The sequence below is a fragment of the Trichechus manatus genome, unplaced genomic scaffold (genome assembly GCF_000243295.1).
Source record: "Trichechus manatus latirostris isolate Lorelei unplaced genomic scaffold, TriManLat1.0 scaffold00149, whole genome shotgun sequence".
NCBI classification, from domain to species: Eukaryota; Metazoa; Chordata; class Mammalia; order Sirenia; family Trichechidae; genus Trichechus; species Trichechus manatus.
This window is the reverse complement of record NW_004444085.1, coordinates 3,064,568-3,079,676: the sequence shown is the minus strand read 5'-3', so window position 1 is coordinate 3,079,676 and position 15,109 is coordinate 3,064,568. Positions and strand designations below refer to the sequence as shown.

Genomic DNA, 15,109 nt, shown 5'->3' with positions numbered 1-15,109 from the left:
TCCCCCATCTTCCTAACAAAACTTCTTTAAAGCTTGCAAATATCCTCTTAGTTGTCAGTGATCTTTCCTAAGTCTTTATTTTTCTTCTTCATTTTTTTATTTGACATAATTTATCATCTTCCTGATATGCTCTTTTCTCCTAGGCTCTATAAAAATTGCATCACCTAATACTCCTCTTACCTCCACGACAACTTATCTCCTTCCATGGATCCAATTCTCTGTTCCATTCTCTAGTACTTTCTAAACCTGGAAAGCTATATTTCTCTTGCTATTAAAGTCATGGAATCTTTGAGTAGAACTGACTTTAGAAGTAACTCACCTGGACCACCTGCCAAATCTGCTGAATGTTGGTGACATTGGGTGGTAGGTGTTCTCTCAGAAGCATAGTAATTGAAACTTGTACAGCATTGTTCAGTTTAAGAGAGTTTTCACTTTATCTGATTTAATCCTTATTGCAACACTCTTGGGGTCATTGGTGGTTTGTTGGTAGAATTCTTGCCTTCTATGCAGAGACTGGGGTTCAGTTTCCAGTCAATGCACGTCATATGCAGCCACCACCTATATGCTATTGGGGGCTTACGTGTTGCTATGATGCTGAACAGGTTCAACAAAGCTTCCAGACTAAGACTGACTAGCAAAAAAGTCAGTCTTAAGGCCTGGCAATCTGTCTCTGAAATCAGCCAATTAAAGCCCTATGGATCACAATGGTCCAGCAGGCAACCAATCATGGGGGTGGCACAGGACCAGGTAGCATTTCTTCCCATTGTGGATGGGGTCACCATGCATTGGGGCTGACTTGACAACACCTGACACAACCCCATTTTATATTTGAAGTCACTGAAAGAATAATGTAATTTGTCCAAGCTCACAGAACTTATCTATAATGGAGGAAGGACTAGAAATTCCATCATCCTCTGATTCCAAAAGGCATCATATTTCTATTATGCCTTGCTGAGCCCACTTCCTCATATGGCCAAATTGTCCATCTTTGAATAGTTTATTAAGGTTTTTTTTCCCCAAAGGAGAGTGTGAGAGATTAGTCAAAATGATCCTGCAGCACACCTGAGCTTTGAGGGAGTGGGAAGGACTTTTTAATACTGAAGTTTTTAGTGAGCTTAATTTTTTTTTAGTCAAGTGTAATTTATAATTCTGAAAGGTAGGCAATTGAGCATGACTGCTTTAGGGTAAGTCAGTATTTGTGACCATCACTGTTATCCTGGGTCTTATTCACTCTGCATCTTTGTTGATAAAAAGACTTTTCTAGGAATCTGGCCCTTTAGCGCAATAGTTTTCTGAAATTCACTTGGAAGGGTATATTTCTGTCATCAAGTTAAACCCGACTGAAGGAATCTGATTTAATAGCTCCAAGGTGGGCAAAAGCATAATGAATCACAGAGCTTAAAAAAACACTGTGATGGCCATCTTGTCCTTCACCCTTCATGCACACCTATCAAATTTTAAGTACCAGAGTAGACCCCAGCTACCTTCCTTGGGAAATATGCACTTCTCTGAAACCTTGTGCTAAGACAATATATCACACGTTTCGTGTTTGATGTGTGTTTTTTAATGCTCAACAAGAAAGAAAAACACTGCAAGAAATGAGACTGTGCTTCAGGCTAGGGCAGCCTGAGACTTGACTAGCCTGAGGAATAATTTGGGTTGATATGTAGAACCATTAAGTTTAATGAGGTTACAAAGAATTGAGCCATTTCATTCCAAAAATAATGGCATTTCTCTGGTAGGAGGGGGTCCTCTGTGAGTGTCAGAAATGATGGGGTACCACCCTGAAAGCCTCTTCTGGGAGATTAGTGTAGGGAGCTTTCTTTCTGTCTTAGTCATCTAGCACTGCTATAACAGAAATACCACAAGTGGATGGTTTTAACAAACAGAAGTTTATTCTCTCACAGTCTAGTAGGCTAGAAGTCCAAATTCAGGGTGTTAGCTCCAGGGGAAGGCTTTTTCTGTTGACTTTGGAGGAAGGTCCTTGTCATCAATCTTCCCCTGGACTAGGAGCTTCTCCTTGCAGGAACTCTAGGTCCAAGGGACACGCTCTGCTCCCGGCACTGCTTTCTTGGTAGTATGAGGTCCCCATGTCTCTCTGCTCGATTCTCTGTTTTTTATCTCAAAAGAGATTGGCTCAAAACACAATCCAATCTTGTAGATTGAGTCCTGCTTCATTAACATAATTGCCGCTTATCCCACTTCATTAACATCATAGAGGTAGGATTTACAACACATAGGAAAATCATATCAGATGACAAAATGGTGGACAATCACACAATACTGAGAATCATGGCCTAGCCAAATTGATACACATCTTTTTTGGGGACACAATTCAATCCATGACACTTTCCTTTGACCAGATAAACAATTTCTGCCACCAGACATCCAGATTCTCAAAGCCTGGTGATTTGCTCCTGACGTCTTCCAAGGCATGTCACAACTCTGATGCACTTGAGATTTGTCTTTGAACCTTATTTATGCTTTCATTTCCCCTTTATTCCCTACTTATCATGCTGGCCCCTAATTATCTTCTCTATTAGGGGTGACGTAACTGTCTAAGTACTCTAGAACAGTGATGCTAAACCAGGAAGAACTATCCAACATCTCCCCCACCACCTCAGGATGCAGGGAAGGTGTTACAATATCTCCAGGAACATTTTCAGATCATCCTACCTATACCCCTACCCTCAACCTGAGACCTGAGGTACTCTCACTTGAGTTGAGCACTCACTGTGATTAATGTGAAATAAGTGTAGATTGAAAAAGATTCCCACCCTGGCCCAAAAAGGGCATGGTAGAATTTCAGACACTGTAATGGATGAAAGGAACACTTTCAAACAAGGAATCTTGTCTATGATCATTTAAATTAAGGCACACAAGCCCTGTGTTCAGTATATTTGCAATTCCCCTATTCCCAGAGTGAAAATGAAAAATCTAAGTTTCCTCAGCTAGCAAATTTCTGTCGCTCCATCTTTCCCAGAAAGGGGCAAAAGGTGTTACTGGGAAAACGATCAGTTGAACTCTATTGGGAAAATGATCTGGAATGTTTAATCCATGCAGAGTTATGTAAATCCAAGGGTATAAATACCACTGAATGTTATTTTAGATATTTCTTGTGCCCCAATATCTATCTGGCTTTGTATTCTAGAGGAAAATTATCAGCCATGTCTATATTTCTTATGTTATGGCTAATTTGGGTAGAGGACTCAGAACATCTTAAACATTTACAATGCTGTAAATTTTCAAAGCTCTGCAACATTCTGACTGCACTGATTCCCCTTAGTGGTGCTGTGAAGTAGTAGGATGAGGGTTGTTTTCCCCACTTGATGGTGAAAAAACTGATATGCAAAGCCATGCATGAAGTGATACATTTCATCTTACACAGTGAGTGAGAAGCTGAGTTAGGGCTTGAAAGTAGGTCTTTTCATTCCCAGTCCTGCGATATTTTAACTAGATCACTTACATTAAATCTGCAAGGGTAACATTTGGGCTAATAATTGTAACTCAGGCAGAATACACTAACAGGCACAATTATTATAAAAATAAAAAGATTTTAGAACTTGTGTGGTTTTTGAGGATACAAGTCGTTTCTTTAGAGTGGGTGGATAGACACTGTGCGGACCCTAACAAAACCTGTTGTTGTTAGGTGCTGTTGAGTTGATTTTGACTCATAGTGACCTTGTGTGACAGAGTTGAACTGCCCCACAGGGTCTTCTTGGCTGCAATATTTATGGAAGCAGATCACCAGGTCTTTCTCCCATGAAGCTGCTGGACAGGTTTCAATCGCTAGTCTTTCTGTTAGCAGCCAAGCGCTTAACCATTTGCATCACCAAGGATCATATCATATACTCCAGAGACCCCCTAGAACTCTGATCAATGAAAAAGACCCAAAAATTCAGGAAAGAACAAGCTTACTTTATATTTTTATTCACTTAACAGAAACATTCACTTATCAGGTATCACTGAAGTGCAATTTACAGAACTTAGAAGCAAATTAACATATGTAAATTCATATTTTAAGGTTTTGGATTTTTTTACAAATATTACAAATGTACCTCCATTGGTACAATATTGCCATTCAATCATGCTTTTTATGTACATACCTTCAGTTAAGAATTACTATTTATTAAGTTCAATTTGCTTAAAAAATTAACTGGGCACTGCTGGGAAAGGGTCCATTAGTTTTTTACTGATGCATGTTCTGCAGAATGATAGAAATCTAGTGCCTGTGTGAAAACAGGCACTAGAATCCAGATCATTTTACGTTTCCTTTTAAAAGATATTTCATCCTTCTGACTTTGATTTTTTTAAATGATGAGTTGAGAAATAAGGAATTTTTTTCACCAGGGTGTGCGACTGTCTACATTTCCCTTCAGGGATGATACTGTTTGGTCTGCATTTCTTGAGATGTAGCAGTGTTCCTTTCGGCGGGAGGTCAGATTGAATGGACATGTTCCAGGAGTCTAAGAAAGACTCTGGGATCCTTTTAGACAAGATTTCACAAGAACATATCAGAAGATCCTACCTAAGGATGCCGCAGACCAGCTAAGTGGAGCTCAGGAGTAGGCACATGCCTGAGACTTAATATCTCTCAGTAGTACCAGGGAACGCCCAACAAAGGAATCAGAGGAGAAAGGAGGAAGATGGTTTAGGGATAGGGAAGAAGTGACCCAAAAAAAAAAAAAAAAGAAAGGAAAGGAAGAGGGGAGAGTGAGAAAGAAAACCAAAGAGGTAGAATTGGTGGGAAAATAAGCGAAGAATGGTGGTAAATGGGGTCACGTTCCTCTATTTCCCAGAATCAAGAGGGTAGGAAAACAAAATGGGAAGAGCACTTCATTTGTTCTTTGTGGACATCTCTCTAATAGCTTGTATCTTTTGTCTCTTATTTCTCCTTCCTCACCCCCTCCCCCATCCTTTACCTTGAATCAGAATCTGTGCTCCATCTTGCAACGATGAGTCAGGACCACGGACAGCAACACGCTACACCTCTCTCTCTATCCCATCCATTCTATTCCACATCCTCCCCTCCTGCCTGCCCCCCCCCCATTATCTCCCACCTATGATATCAACTTTGCCTGTGAGAAGCATAAAATATCAGCAACGAAATGCCAACAAGACCTCTGAGGGACAGGTTAGTCCCCGCTAAGTGCCGCCTAATAATGTTACAGCCCTTCCTAGACTATGTAGAGTTTTTAATTTTTCACTCCAACCATGAGCTCTGCAAAAACTCAAAGCTGGGACAACCTTTCAAAATGTGCAAGACAGTGGAATTTTTTGATCCTGGATTGGATTATGGGCTCTTCAAACTCTATTAGGGAAGTACAGTGGAGAAATCAGCAAAGGTACATCAGGTTTTGCTGAGTGTTACATAAGACTTCTACCAAAAGAGGTGGTCATAGCAATCAAATGGTTACTTATATGAAAGAAAGACTTTTTCTAACTTCCCTTTGGTCTTTATTATAAATGGATATTTATTGTATTTTTGGGCCAATCAGACAGATTACTTCATTAGAATGGCTTTTAAAAAATAAGTACATAAGTTTGTCTAAATTAAAAATGTCTACTTTAATTTTTAATATTTTAACAAGATACTATAGACACATCTTGAAATTTATAATCTAAAAATAGGATTTCATCAAAATACTTTTACTATTCTATTCTCGGCATTGATATACTATGCATTTACTGTTTATGGCTCTTCAGACATGGTAAACACTATACCAAAACTTAACTTTACTAATAAGAATAGCTTCCAGTGAAAGGAAATTCTGTGGGAAAAATATGAACTATGTGTTTGTTTGAAAAGCAACTCAGCTTGACATTTCTGAGGAACAAGACTCATCACAAAATCAGTGGTGGCACAATAAATATATACAGATTTAAAGAGAATCACAGGAATAAAAAGGAAACATTAGTTATAGACCCGCAAACCCTTTGCTTGGCAAAAACGAAAACCAAAGAAATTCTAAATTCAATAACTCGACATTGCTGTGAGACCCTGTGCAATGGACAAGCAGAGCTTAGGGTCTGGTGACTTTTCCCTTGGCCTCAGTTCCTGTGGAAAGGCTCACAAATGGTCATGCTATGACTTTTTGCCTAAGAACCAGGCAAGTTGGTTTATCTCCCCAATAGGAAAGCAATGCATGTGCTTTGGAGGCAGACAGAAGTGCTACTGATTCATTTGGACTTTAATCATAGGGAAAATAGGTATTAATATGGAATACAGAAAATTTGAAAACAAGGGGCTTTGAGCTTTTGTTTTCCTTACTGGAATGTCAGGTTAGGTGTACGTAGGCTATTCTCGATAGTCTAATTCACCAATCAAAAATGCAAGGTAGAACTAGCCTAAAAGTAGTGTTGGGATGAGAGTGGAATCCTTAGGTTTCCACCAATAGACCTTTTTTTTTGTCTCTGGACTGACACGGTCTGTACCCTCCAGTCATACTCGATGCTACGTAGAATCCCGTGACCTGGCCTCTTCTTGGCTGAGTCTGATTTCTGCCAGTCAGGAGCAACGTCTGTGCAATGCAATCTACTCATGGCAATGCAGCCCTAATTTGGCCACCTATTCGCTTCAGAGAACGGGAGTATCATGACAGTTAATTGCCCGCTTTAAACCACCTTCTGTTTTCCCCCATTCCTTGAAGGATGTCTTTTGCCAACCATCAATTTACCAGCATGTTGTTACCACCAGCTGTCTGAATCCTGCTTCTTCTTTTACTGCCCCTTCTACGCCCAGAGCCTGAAGTTCTCCTCCTCCTCCTTCCCATCTCCCTTCATTCCCCACTCCACATGTCCTCCACGACAAGGCTCCAGCTTCTCAAACTGACTTCCTGCTGCATTAAAGACTTCTCTTGCTATAAACCTTCTCCTGCAGAGCCTTAATCTGCCCAAAGAGTCTTCTCTTGATCTAATAAATGAATCCCTATGCTAGTGCTAATGGGTAGATTAGAGTTAATGGGTGGTTTTTTCCAGAAGTAGGTATTTATATTTTAGTGAAGTTTGGGTTGTTTTTGGACATCCAGTGCCTTAGACAAAATGAATTTTGACCAAATAGCTAGAATTCAGGCATTGTGGAGTATTTATTATTGGGTAGGTGAGTGTTTCCAAGTCTCTTTAATCAGATAATATGGGTGGTATCCAATGTGCCTGTTTGTAGGATGAGTGGCCCTTTACCTTTCCTGTAATGGTTAAAACTACTGTGGTTAACGTGTGTCTTCTCATTGCAGAAAGAGAACTACTTGGAGCACTTTTATATAAAGCATACGTATACTTCTTTAAGAAACTGCTCAGAATGTTAGTGATTAAAGATTCAGGTCACAGGTTTCAATCAGGAACTGACTGTGCCTTCATGCTTTCATAAAAGGGCTCCAGATGTTTGACAGGTGAGAGAAGTGTCTAAGCTATAAACTTAGACACACTCATTTATTTATTTTTTTGGGGGGGAAGGTTTCTCTAAACTTCATTCTAGTGATCCACCAAATGATCAGAAAGTAATATAAACTGGCCATTTGATCTTAGCTTTTACACTGAATTAAGAATCCATTTTATTTCCTTAATTTTTGTGAAAGTTTAATAAGAACCACTTACTTCAAAAACATCCTCACATCTTTTGAAAGTTTATCTTGAAAAAAATGTTTACTAGAACGTCCATTTTCTTTTCTAAAAGAACTTGAGTAATGAATTTGGCTTTAAATTAAATCCCAGGAAATTTTCCACTTCCATACTAATATCTCTACTACTTATGATTTTATAACAAATATCTACAGCTCAATATGTTTCATTTTGCCCCATTGTTATGATATCTGCAATTTATGCTTGAATATATACAACATGATACTATGTTTGCTTTTCGTGAATTAAGTGATAAGCTTGCATTCTAACCAGTATGTGCACTCTAGGGGTTCTCAGCTGGAGTTCTAACCAGGAAGCTCATACTCTAGAGGTGGCTACTACTAAGCTTTTCCATTTAGCATAATGAATTTCAGATATGGATTTTTAATTGGAGAAATTAGAGACCTGTCAACTAGCATGCTGAATGTTAGAAATAAGTTCTCATTAGTAAAATTAAAGCAATTCAAGCTATATGGACTGACTAATGATATTTTAAGAGATGTTCCTCATCCTTGCACGAATAGAGCATAAGAATCCACACCATTACTCTTAAGAATGATGCTCTAGGTCAAGTCCCTAAACGGTCCTATGTCCAGCTCTGAGCTGGAGGATTCTGGCTCTCTGATGTCTGCAACAAACGTGATAGGATCTTGCCTCTTGACATTTGCTTTAAGTGAAATTTTTTTTCATGCAAGATGGTGGTTAAAAACCAACAAAACCCATTGGCATCGAGTCGATTCTGACTACAGCGACCCTATAGCGTGTTTGAGCACCTAAAAGGACAGAGAGCTGGCAGCTCCTCAAGTCAAAAGAAAAGGTTGCTGTGAATGGTTTTTGGGCTTGCTTTCTAATAAAAATTTAGTTTAAAATGCCAGAATTTGGTCCAACACTGTTTCCTTATTACCTGGTGGAAAGGTTGCAGGGTAGTAGCTAACCCTTATGTAACTCAAATTTCTCCAATGGCTGTCATTATTTGCCAAAAGAAACTAAGAGTCTTGATTGACTACATAGATTTGGGTCAGTCTGCAACACTCAGTTATTAGGGAGTTTAGAGAGAGTTTCTTCACATTGTAAATCTTAACTCCTTGGTGCCTTGGCTAACTATTCCCTTACTTTGCATGAATGGTCTTCATTTCTCTTGTGCTATTAAAAAAACCTGTTACCATTGAGTCAATTCCAACTCATAGCGATCCTACAGGACAGTGGAACTGCCTCATAGGGTTTCCAAGGAGCAGATGGTGGATCTGAACTGCTGGTCTTTTGGTTAGCACCCCGAGCTCTTAACTACTGCGCCACCAGGGCTCCCTTGTGCTACTAGGTGGGCTTTAATATTGTGCATCTCAGGTCCTTTTCACAAGTAGGTGGAGTACAAAACTGAAATGGATAATGAAAATAATAGAGCACTCTTATTGGTTTCTTTGGGGAGGAGCCATGGCTTTTCTCCTCACTTGTGGCTTATCTTGAAGTATCGAATAAACCTTTGCTAACGACCACCAAATGCACTGGTGAAGAGGTGTGTGGCAGGGCGAGGGAACAGGAGGGAATGATGCCTGAGGTTTATTTCTAATTGGCAATGTTTCAATACCACTTTTCAAGGCTGCAACTAAGACCCCCCAGTCTGAATAGAAACTTTCCCTTTGACACCACCAAGAAGACAGAGATAACTCAATTGCACTTATACCTTTAGGGGTGGCAGACAGAGTTCTCGGTACTAGCAATCTGGGGAGCAGCCATCTGAGAAGCAGCATACTCCTAATTGAAGTTTAGTTGCTTCTTCAAACATTGAACACTTGTGTACTTCTGGAACACCAAAGGAAAATGAATGCAAAGAACTGATCAACACCATCACGTCGCTCCACACACACTGCCCTTGCCTTCTCTAGTGTTTCACTCTGGTCGAACAGCAAAGGAGTCTTGTGATTTATAGAGTTAGTCGAAACTGATCTTGCTCTGGTGGTTTCCTCACCCAGGTGCCCAGACCAGCTTTCTGAAATGCTTTAAACAGCTGTTGTTTAACAGACTGGTAGGTATGGGCCTTTAGCTTGGCCTCACAGTACATTGATGGCGTGTCTCCATGGCTTGGTATCCGTGTGCTAAGCTGTGGAACAGAAACAAGAGGGAACAAATAAACGATCTGGCAGAAATAAGAGCCTTTCCCAGATGAATCAAACCACCATACAAACTTTATAAGCAATAAGTTAGCTCTTGGTCTTAGGCTTTTTCTTTCTGTCTTCCTTTAAAACAAAAAAGCAACACTATAAATTTACTCTTCGTAGTTACCAAATTCTATCATGCAATTCTATGGAAAGCCTAGTAATTAAGGAAGGTTTTGTTTAACCAGAAGTGTGAATGATTAATGAACAAAATAAGCATATACCTTGTTTGTTATTAAAAACAGGAATACTGTATGTAATTGTGTCCTTCTGGAGATAGACGAGGTGGTCAAAATGGGTTAAGGATGGGCGGGCTGGGAGGAGAAACAAAGAATGATTTTTGGAACTAAACAGCACCATGGTAGGGAGGAAGTAGGAAAGCTATTGAGTTGATACTGCCAGCCAATCAGAAGGACAATAAAATTAAGATGTTTCCCCTGTCAGGTTTCTAAGTTACAATATGCAATGCTTTGGAATCAGCCTAAAACAAATCAAACCCATTGACGTCAAGTCAATTCCAACTCATAGTGACCCTATAGGACAGAGTAGAACTGCCCCATAGAGTTCCCAAGGCTGTAATCTTCGTGTGTGTGTGTGTGTGTGTGTGTGTGTGTGTGCGTGCTTTAGGTGAAAGTTTACAAAACAAATTAGTTTCTCATTAAACAACTGATACTCGTATTGTTTTGTGACATTGGTTGCCAATCCTGTGATGTGTCAACACTTTCCACTTCTTGACCTCGGCTTCACCATTTCCATTCGTCCAGCTTTCCTTGTCCTTTCTGCCTTCTCATCTTTGCTTTTGGGCTGGTGTGCCCATTTAGTCTCGTATACATGGCTGAACTACGTGTGTTATTGCTTGTTTTATAGGCCTGTCTAATCTTTGGCTAAATGGTGAACCTCAGGAGTGACTTCAGTACTGAGTTAAAAGGGTGTCCAAGGGCCATTCTCTTGGGGTTTCACTAGACTCTGTCAGACCAGTAGGCCTGGTCTCTTTTTCTGAGTTAGAATTTTGTTCTACATTTTTCACCAGCTATGTTTGGGACCCTCTACTGTGATCCCTGTCAGAGCAGTTGGTAGTGGTAGCCAGGCACCATCTAGTTATGCTGGACTCAGTCTGGTGGAGACTGTGGTAGTTGTGGTCCATTAGTCCTTTGAACTAATCTTTCCTGTGTGTTTTTGGTTTTCTTCATTCACCCTTGCTCCAGATGAGGTGGGACCAGTAGAGGTATCCTAGATAGCCTCTCACAAGCTTTAAGACCCCAGACCCAAGGTTGTAATCTTTATGGAAGCAAATTGTCACATCTTTCTCCCACGGAGTGGATGGTGGATTTGAGCTGCCCACTCTTCAGTTAGTAGCCAAGTGATTAACCACTATGCCACCAGGCAGCCTAAGGTAGGGATTAAATACGGCTTCAATCCAGCACACAGCAGGCAGGTCAGGGGGTTGCTGGCAAGTAAGGTGAGGGAGGGTAGGGGAGTGGCTTTGATTCTTACTGAAGGAGGTTCCAGGGACAGCTTTGGAAGTCAAGCTGCCCACCTGCTGGCTGATGTCATCTTGAGCATATATGAAAGAAGAAATCTCCTTTTGTTTAGCAAGAAAAAAATCGACGGCTTCCTCTGACCTACCAAAGTCTTAGCACAGACTGCATCTAGCGTATGGAATAAGTGAAGCATGGGAGGTGCCCTAAAGCAGACCTGACGGTGGCTGGGGTGTCATGGTCACAGCTTTAGGGGGCCTAGCCGTAGACACACTTCACCTTACAACAGCTTGTGACAGAGCAGGGGCAGAGGCAGAAGTCACTGCCAACCAAAGAACTACAAGGTGCAATTTTCTCTAAATTGACAAAAAATGTTCATTTTAGGTGCCAGTATGACTATCTTTTCTTCTGTTTGTTCATAAATCAATCACAACACTACTATTACTATTTGTAGTCATTGTTGCTATTGTTAGCTGCCATTGAGTGGGCCCCCAACACATGGCGACACCATACACAATGGAACAAAATTCTGCCTGGTCCTGCTCCATCTCCGTGATCAGTTGTGGATCTGACTGTTGTGATCCACAGTGTTTACACTGGTTGATTTTTGGAAGTAGATTGCCAGGCCTTTCTCCCTACTCTGTCTTAGTCTAGAAGCTCTGCTGAAACCTGTTCAGCATTCTGACAACATGCAAGCCTCCACTGATAGATGGATGGTAGCTGCACATGAGGTGTACTGGCTGGGAATCTAACCTGGGTCTCCTACATGGAAGGTGAGAGTTCTACCACTGAACCACTGATGGCCCCATTTGTAGACACTGCCTGAATAAAAAAGTGTAGGAAAATGAGCAAAGTATTTGTATGGTATTTTTTTTCCTGTATTCTATTTTTTTGTTACAATGTGCTGTTCTTTGGGCCAGTGAAAATGTGTAGTTCAATGTAATACCTCAAAATGAAATTATTATTCCTATTTATAGAAGAGAAAACAAGCTCAGAATAATTAATATAGTGGGAAAAGCATCATAAGCTTTGGAGTAGGGGAGAAGCGAGTTCCAATTTCATTTCTGACATCAACTACCTGTTTAATTTGGGGAAAATTACCTAACTTTTCCAAGCATTAGTTTCTTTATATCTAAACTGGGACCAATAACTACTCCAAAAAGTTTCTATGAGCCTTTTCTTACGATACTATATGTAAAGCAGTTAGCTTAGAACCTGGAGCACATTAGGTGTTCAAGAATTAGCTCCTTTTCTGCTTGATTTTCTGGAAACATGTTTCTCAACTCTAATGTGCATGAAATCCCAGGTGATGGATGGCAACATCGCTGGTCTGTGGACCATGCTTTTTGTATCAAATCCTGAGAGTATAAAAACTGCTTTTGGCCTGGGCAGTTGGGGAAAAGGAAAGGAAAATCTGCACTAGTTTTTGTGTCATGTGCCCTCTCATCATGGACCAGACAATAACCTTGCTAGGCTCATCACCTGTGAGCTGTGTCCAAGATGTGGTCCAGCTGCATCCAACAACTTGTCTCTAGAGAGGAACGCGTGTGACCTACCTTACCATAAAGTCTTGTCCACCAGGCAGAAAACACATGCTTGCAGAGTCTCGATGAGCCCCCACAGTCTCTCTTCCCTGTGGTGGCATTAATAATCTCCAGGTCCGCACTACCCACAATCCAGTTCATGCTGAAGTAGGGAGATTTTCCTGGCTGGCGCACCTCCGCATTACTCACTCCTGTCAGCAGAGAAATAGAAAGCAGCCAAGCATTAATATTCCTGGCCTCAAACAAGGCTACTGTGAGACCAGCTACTGGGAAATAAAGTCTGGTTTGCCCTGGCAGGAGGTATTCATGCACTCACAGTCCTGGTCGATTCATGCCGAGGTCATCATTTGACCTGCAGGGATGGATGTTGAAAATCGAGCATAACTGTAACGACAGCCTCTTTCTAGAAAATATTGCTGGGACCGGTTTAATAACCTTTTAATTTAAAAGACTGTGTTGCAAGGCTTGTAATAATAAAGCACTGCCCAGATTTTTTTCCCTTTATATAAATATTTCTTGAGTGAATTAATGAATAAATGGAACCATGTAAAGGCAATCTAAGAATATGTGTTTACTAGGCACTGGCTCAGTGTCCATCTCTGCACTGGGCAACATCTCAGGCGTAGTAAACAATACCAGACAGACCCTTAGGTTTATAATTCAGTTGAAGAGAAAACATTAATAGATAAAAAAGAGAGAGTTAAGGGTGTAGGATAATTAATCAAGAGATGTGATCCAGGGGGCCAAGATGGCAGAGTAGTCAGACGCTTCCAGTGGACCCTCTTACAACAAAGACCTGAAAAAACAAGTGATTCATTATATATGGCACTCTGGGAGCCCTGAACACCAAAGGCAGAGTTGAGGAACCAGAGTGAGTGGCAGGGGGAGGGAGAAACGGTTCGGAAGCAGTGTGGAGTTGCCAGTCCTGACCCGGCAACAGCCTGAGCACTCCAGGCCTGATCAGCTCAGGGGTGAGCGGTGGGGCAGGCAACTGGCAGTGCTCGGCAGCACGGTTCCCGCACTCGGAGAGACCCAGCACCAGAGAGTCTACATGGCCACCCAGAACCAGTGAGAAGCAGCCCTGGATCGGCGAAAGATAAGTAATTGTGTATGGCCTACCGAGCAGATAAAAAAAAAAAACCCTTAAGGAAAAACCTCTCTCCCATTTACCTCCCCACTCCCTGCTCTGCACTGGGTCTGGACCAGCTTCAGCAACTGGCGAGTCCCCTGGGCCGGAAATAGGATCTGTCACACAACCGGAGCCATTCTCCCTGCCTTAGAGATTGAACAAATTAACAAACAGAGGGAAAAAATAAACTGTCAGCTCCCCTAAGCCAGGAACCCAGGGTAGGCACAGCTCCTTTGCCTAGGCACGGGCATAATGGATCCACAGACTTTGAGTGCCTTTCACCCTGCATAGACTTGTGTGGGCCCATCTCAAGAGCATAGGCCCTCATTATCGCAGTACAACAGGGTATATACCGGAAGTCTAACTTCAACTGTTTCAGCTGTGAAGTGGCAAGTTCTTGGCATTTGACACTGCTCTGCCCATTAAGCAGGGTCTTCACCTACCCACATCAAGGGCCTGAGGACTGGTGGCTCCACCCATGCCACCTAGCCACCTGCAAGAGGGGCCCATGAATAAGAGGTGCCCCCCAGTCCTTACAGCCAACAGCATTAGGTGCTCATAGTCTGGCTGCAAAACCCACCCACCTAAACACTCTAGGGCACAGGGACGTGCCTTCCCCCTGGACAATCGGGGGTGGCCGTTAGCCCCCTGCTTGCTCAGAGTGTGTCCCCCTGTTGCAGCCAGATGCCTGTGCCTACACCAATCACCCATGCCTGTCTAGGACTGTAAGTGAGAGCCTACACTACACACTTGGTGGCTATCTACCTTGGCACCTGAGCTGAATCCATACAGGAGGAGTGGGCAGACTCCTCAGCTCACATACCAAGTAACAGATATAACCACCTGGTGACAGGACATTAGAGCTTCAAACGTGCCAATAATCAAACTAGCTCATACGAGCAGCCGATGTGGGCATATCAAAACAAAACAAGAAGCTAGGACACAGTAAGCAAACATAAAATAAATAAATATAATAACTTATCGATGGCTCGGAGACAACGTCAATATCAAATCACTTAAAGAGGCAATCCATAATGGCTTCAGCAAGCTCCCAAAATAAAGAATCTAGAAATTTTCCAGAGGAGGAAAATTTCTTGGAATTACTTGAGGCAGAATACAAAAGATTAATATACAGAACTCTTAAGAAATTAGGAAGGAAGTTAAGCAAAATGCAGAACACGCAATAGA

At 41.6% G+C, this 15,109-nt stretch overlaps 1 protein-coding gene across 1 annotated transcript in view; it reads right to left on the bottom strand.

The window, feature by feature from the left end:
* Positions 1 to 9,538: 9,538 nt before the first annotated feature.
* The window catches only part of ADARB2 (adenosine deaminase RNA specific B2 (inactive)), a 296,491-nt gene continuing 290,920 nt past the window's right edge, over positions 9,539 to 15,109 (bottom strand). The window contains exons 9-10 of the mRNA XM_004385891.1: positions 12,805 to 12,983; positions 9,539 to 9,715 (exon numbers count right to left, since the gene is read on the bottom strand). Coding sequence (XP_004385948.1) covers positions 9,539 to 9,715; positions 12,805 to 12,983 — 356 coding nt within the window. The remainder of the gene's footprint in view (positions 9,716 to 12,804; positions 12,984 to 15,109) is intronic.